Source organism: Nycticebus coucang, chromosome X (genome assembly GCF_027406575.1).
Source record: "Nycticebus coucang isolate mNycCou1 chromosome X, mNycCou1.pri, whole genome shotgun sequence".
Taxonomy (NCBI): Eukaryota; Metazoa; Chordata; class Mammalia; order Primates; family Lorisidae; genus Nycticebus; species Nycticebus coucang.
Window position 1 is genome coordinate 65,132,786 of NC_069804.1, and position 5,598 is coordinate 65,138,383.

At 63.2% G+C, this 5,598-nt stretch overlaps 1 protein-coding gene across 1 annotated transcript; it reads right to left on the reverse strand.

Annotated features, from left to right (window-relative positions):
- Nucleotides 1–863: 863 nt before the first annotated feature.
- LOC128577145 (60S ribosomal protein L32) lies at nt 864–1,372 on the reverse strand. The gene has a single exon (XM_053579202.1). The coding sequence runs from the start codon at nt 1,320–1,322 to the stop codon at nt 915–917; it is 408 nt and encodes a 135-aa protein (XP_053435177.1). The 5' UTR covers nt 1,323–1,372; the 3' UTR covers nt 864–914.
- Between the last annotated feature and the right edge of the window lie 4,226 nt (nt 1,373–5,598).

Below are 5,598 nucleotides of genomic sequence, written 5' to 3' on the forward strand. Positions count from 1 at the left end.
GTCTGCCTGCCCGTGGGGTCGGGCCTTCAGGCACTTCCTCCCTGACTGGCCTGTGGCCAGCACAAGGTGGCCGCGTCCCTCGGCCTGGTGCGGGGGCCGGTTGCACCCCCCCCCCCACCGAACCCACCGGGGTCAGCAACTAGTCCAGGGGGAGCGGGCCTAGGGGGTGGGGCATCCTCCAAGGCGGCCCTGACACCCTGGCCTTTGCCCGTCATGTCAAGTCTCCACCGAGCTGGAGCCCAGGGATACGGATAGGCCCGTAGGAATGGCAAAGGCAGGCTTTGTCTCAATGGCTTTTCTTGCAGGCTCCTCAGCTTCTCTCACTAGCCTGCTACTGTTCTGCTCTTGGGTCACCCAACCAGGTCTGCCACACCCTCCCCCGTGATTAGACAGGTGTTCCACCTGGGGCACTCGGATACAGGTTTCTGGCTCTCCTGGGCACTTTATCTACCCACTTCTCTGTGCTGCTAATTTTGCTCTCCTCCTTCCTTTCCTCCTCTCTTCTCTTGTCTTTTCTCTCTGCTCTTACCCTGTCCCTGTTTTTTTTTTTTTTTTTTTGTAGAGACAGAGTCTCACTGTACCGCCCTCGGGTAGAGTGCCGTGGCATCGCAAGGCTCACAGCAACCTCTAACCATTGGGCTTACGCGATTCTCTTCCCTCAGCCTCCGGAGCAGCTGGGACTACAGGCGCCCGCCACAACGCCCGGCTATTTTGTTGTTGCAGTTTGGCCGGGACTGGGTTTGAACCCGCCACCCTAGGCATATGGGGCCGCAGCCCTACTCACTGAGCCACAGGCGCCGCCCTGTTTTTTTTTTTTTTTTTTTTTTTTTTTTTTTTTTTTTTTTTTTTTTTTTTTTTTTTTGGCGGTATTTATGGTTTTATTTAAACACAAATAGCATGTGCACATCAGCTGTCTATTCATTTTCTTCACTGCGCAGCCTGGCATTGGGATTGGTGACTCTGATGGCCAGCTGGGCTGCTCTTTCCACAATGGCTTTGCGGTTCTTGGAGGAAACGTTGTGAGCAATCTCTGCACAATAAGATTTGTTGCACATCAGCAGCACTTCCAGCTCCTTGACGTTGTGGACGAGAAACTTCCGGAAACCACTGGGCAGCATATGCTTTGTTTTCTTGTTGCTCCCGTAACCAATGTTAGGCATCAATATCTGGCCCTTGAATCTTCTCCGAACCCTATTGTCAATACCTCTGGGTTTCCGCCAGTTACGCTTAATTTTGACATATCGATCTGACTGGTGCCGGATAAACTTCTTGGTCCTCTTTTTGACGATCTTTGGCTTCACAAGAGGTCTGAGGGCGGCCATGATGCCGAATAAGAGATGGCAGCCACCTCCGTAGGTAGCGCCGAGGAAGAGCTTTTTTTTTTTTTTTTTTTTTTTTTACATCGGAAAGGGAGGGGGAACCCTAAGCTGGCCGGCCCTTGGTGGCCGCCTGCTGGGCATTCCGTGGAGCCAGGGCGCCATCAAGCGGGAACTGGTTCGGGCACGGTTTCTGAGAACGGGCGCCCGCCCGGCAGAAGTGCTAGGGACGGCGATAACGCCCAGGGTGGGAATGAAGTAGCGCACTCCGGGTCCGGAGTTGGAAGCTGGCGGAGAAGGAACGGCCGTCTGGCCCTCCGCCCCTGTTTGCTCCTTCCGTGAGAATGGCACCCGGGCTCTACGGCTGGGAAAGGGTCTCGGATAGAAGGGGCTTCCGGCCTAGGGTTCGCTCCAGGAACCGCCGAGCGGAGACGCCGGCCCCGGCAGGCAGCCCCGCACCCCCGCCACCAGCCGCCGACCTCCTTGGTTCCCAGGGAGGAAACGGGCCTCTCGGCCTGGGCGGCCTCGCCCCAGGCCAGGGTACCCCGTCCTCGCCACCCAGGAGACCCGCGTCCGTGGCCAGCGTCAGGGAAAATGGCTGACAGGGAAGCTCCGCCTCCCGTGGAGCTCGGCCTGGGGGCGGCCAGCCTGCGGCCTCACGGGCTCTCTGGAGCCCGTGGTTCGTTCGTCCCGGGGTCCCGCCGGCCGTCACAGTTCTTCCTAGGCCTCTGAACCCCGTTGGGACCGGGGAGACCCTGTCTCGGGGCAGAGTCCGCTCAGCCCAGTCACGCCCTGGCCGATCCCCGCGCCGCCCGGCCCGAGCGCCAGCGTCCACAGCAGCCTGGGCTTTTCAGAGGCAACGTCCGCTGGATGGCACTGTGGCTCCACAAATGGCGCCCACCCCGCCTCCTCCCCGGTGCTGCCAGAGGGCAACACTCCGGACAAGCAGCACCCCTCTGACCGTCCCTTAGGCAGGGCTCCCCAGCAACTGGGTAGCTTCTGGGCACACCTGCCAGAGCAGCCAGACTCTCCCGTTCCCCCGTCCCCCTGGCTCCTTTGCTGGGTGGAGGGGTGGCCGGTCAACACAGAGAACCCACCCGTCCTCAAGAAGACACTCCCGTGGGGCGGGGTGGTGGGGTGGGGAGGCCCGGAGCTCCCCCACGGATCCCACAGTGCCGCCCGGCCCCGAAAACAAGAGCGGGCCCTGAACCGCTCTCTGGCCCAGGCAGCAGACTCCCTTGTGGCGAGGCCGCCGGGGACCCCCAAAGTCTGCATCACAAGCGGCCGGTTCTCTCGGACGCCTGGACTAGACGCCGCTGGCCCATCCGGCGCGCCGGCTCCGGCTCGCATGCCGGCCAGGGACCCGGCTAGGCCTCGGGGCTGCCTGCCTCCCTGGACCAAAGGACGCTGCTTGGCGGCCAGGGGCCCGGCAGGTTGGGCTCGGGTCTCAGCCAGCCGGTCTCTCTGGCGCCGGGCTGTCGGGGCTCACTGATTGGCCCTGCTTCGTTCTCTTAGTGGCCGCGGGGTTCGGGCTGACAAGGCTCCCAGGCTGCAATTCTCTCTCGAGTCATGGCCGTCTGTCCTGGCCTCCCCAGGCCCGGTTTCCGCGGCAGGGCGGGAGCGAAGGGAGAGGGTGCTGCCGCCCTGCATTCCTGCGGCCCTTCCCACATGGGCTCCAGGGTGTCTGCAGGGCCGGGGTGGGACTGGGTGCTTCGCTGCCATCCTTAGGTCCCTCTGCCCCTCAATCAGGTGGGTGGCCAGGGCCAACTCTTCCGCCAGGGAAGGAGCTGAGGCGGTGGAGGACAGACACATCATGCCACCCGCTAGAGGCTGTCCGGCACATCGGCCAGAGCAGGGAGCCGGGGCGGGGCCTTTATACTCAGTCAACTGGGCCGCTGACCCATCATCGGCCACGGCCACCTGTCCCGGGAAGCGAAGCTTTCGCGCCCTCTCCTTGACCAGCAGTGCCTGGGGAGCAGGATGGCCCATACCGCTCTTATCTTACTCCGGGTCTTCCTGTCTTCCTGGACGTGTGGGCCGCACCCGAGCGGCTACGCTGAGGTGGGCCCTTTCACAGGGCGCCGGCCTGTGCCTGCCAACCCCCAGAACCCACCCCGTGAGCCGGAGAATTCTGGGCATCGGAGGTGCCCCGCAGGGCGTGGGATCCTCTTCTCCTCTATCCCTTTCACCTTCCGCTCTATCCCAGAACAGGGCCGAGGCGGGCTGGCACCCGCAGAAGCGCAATCACCCGCGGGGGAACCGAAAGTTCTCACCAGAAAGGGCACAGGGGCGCGCGGCCCAGCCCGCATACACACAGTCACACCCAGGCAGGCCAGAGAGAGGGCCCAGAGAGCCTAACCTAAGGGCTCGGCGACGGGTGCCGGCAGACCTCCTCGGCTGCCAAGGCCCCGCCGTCTGGGACATGGACGGGGCAACTCTGGACCACCGCAGAGAAGGGGTCCGGTCTCCGCCGGCCCCTGGGCCGGATGGGAAACTGGAGGGTGCTGGGAGAACCCGGGAGTAAGCAGGGGGGCCGGTGTGAGGTAGAGACAGAGGGAGTGCCCTGTGGAGCCTCCCCCCAGCCTGATTGTGCGAAGAAGGGGCAGGCCCTCAGAGGCCTGGCTGCGTTGGCTCTCCCCACCGCCACACCCACCCACCCACCCCGGGTCCAATCCAGGCCAGCCTGGCCACAGTTTGACTCCACTGACTTGCTTGGTGTCCCTGGTGTCCCTCAGAGGGAGACTTCCTGCCTGTAGACCAGCGTCTGCCTGCCCGTGGGGTCGGGCCTTCAGGCACTTCCTCCCTGACTGGCCTGTGGCCAGCACAAGGTGGCCGCGTCCCTCGGCCTGGTGCGGGGGCCGGTTGCACCCCCCCCCCCACCGAACCCACCGGGGTCAGCAACTAGTCCAGGGGGAGCGGGCCTAGGGGGTGGGGCATCCTCCAAGGCGGCCCTGACACCCTGGCCTTTGCCCGTCATGTCAAGTCTCCACCGAGCTGGAGCCCAGGGATACGGATAGGCCCGTAGGAATGGCAAAGGCAGGCTTTGTCTCAATGGCTTTTCTTGCAGGCTCCTCAGCTTCTCTCACTAGCCTGCTACTGTTCTGCTCTTGGGTCACCCAACCAGGTCTGCCACACCCTCCCCCGTGATTAGACAGGTGTTCCACCTGGGGCACTCGGATACAGGTTTCTGGCTCTCCTGGGCACTTTATCTACCCACTTCTCTGTGCTGCTAATTTTGCTCTCCTCCTTCCTTTCCTCCTCTCTTCTCTTGTCTTTTCTCTCTGCTCTTACCCTGTCCCTGTTTTTTTTTTTTTTTTTTGTAGAGACAGAGTCTCACTGTACCGCCCTCGGGTAGAGTGCCGTGGCATCGCAAGGCTCACAGCAACCTCTAACCATTGGGCTTACGCGATTCTCTTCCCTCAGCCTCCGGAGCAGCTGGGACTACAGGCGCCCGCCACAACGCCCGGCTATTTTGTTGTTGCAGTTTGGCCGGGACTGGGTTTGAACCCGCCACCCTAGGCATATGGGGCCGCAGCCCTACTCACTGAGCCACAGGCGCCGCCCTGTTTTTTTTTTTTTTTTTTTACATCGGAAAGGGAGGGGGAACCCTAAGCTGGCCGGCCCTTGGTGGCCGCCTGCTGGGCATTCCGTGGAGCCAGGGCGCCATCAAGCGGGAACTGGTTCGGGCACGGTTTCTGAGAACGGGCGCCCGCCCGGCAGAAGTGCTAGGGACGGCGATAACGCCCAGGGTGGGAATGAAGTAGCGCACTCCGGGTCCGGAGTTGGAAGCTGGCGGAGAAGGAACGGCCGTCTGGCCCTCCGCCCCTGTTTGCTCCTTCCGTGAGAATGGCACCCGGGCTCTACGGCTGGGAAAGGGTCTCGGATAGAAGGGGCTTCCGGCCTAGGGTTCGCTCCAGGAACCGCCGAGCGGAGACGCCGGCCCCGGCAGGCAGCCCCGCACCCCCGCCACCAGCCGCCGACCTCCTTGGTTCCCAGGGAGGAAACGGGCCTCTCGGCCTGGGCGGCCTCGCCCCAGGCCAGGGTACCCCGTCCTCGCCACCCAGGAGACCCGCGTCCGTGGCCAGCGTCAGGGAAAATGGCTGACAGGGAAGCTCCGCCTCCCGTGGAGCTCGGCCTGGGGGCGGCCAGCCTGCGGCCTCACGGGCTCTCTGGAGCCCGTGGTTCGTTCGTCCCGGGGTCCCGCCGGCCGTCACAGTTCTTCCTAGGCCTCTGAACCCCGTTGGGACCGGGGAGACCCTGTCTCGGGGCAGAGTCCGCTCAG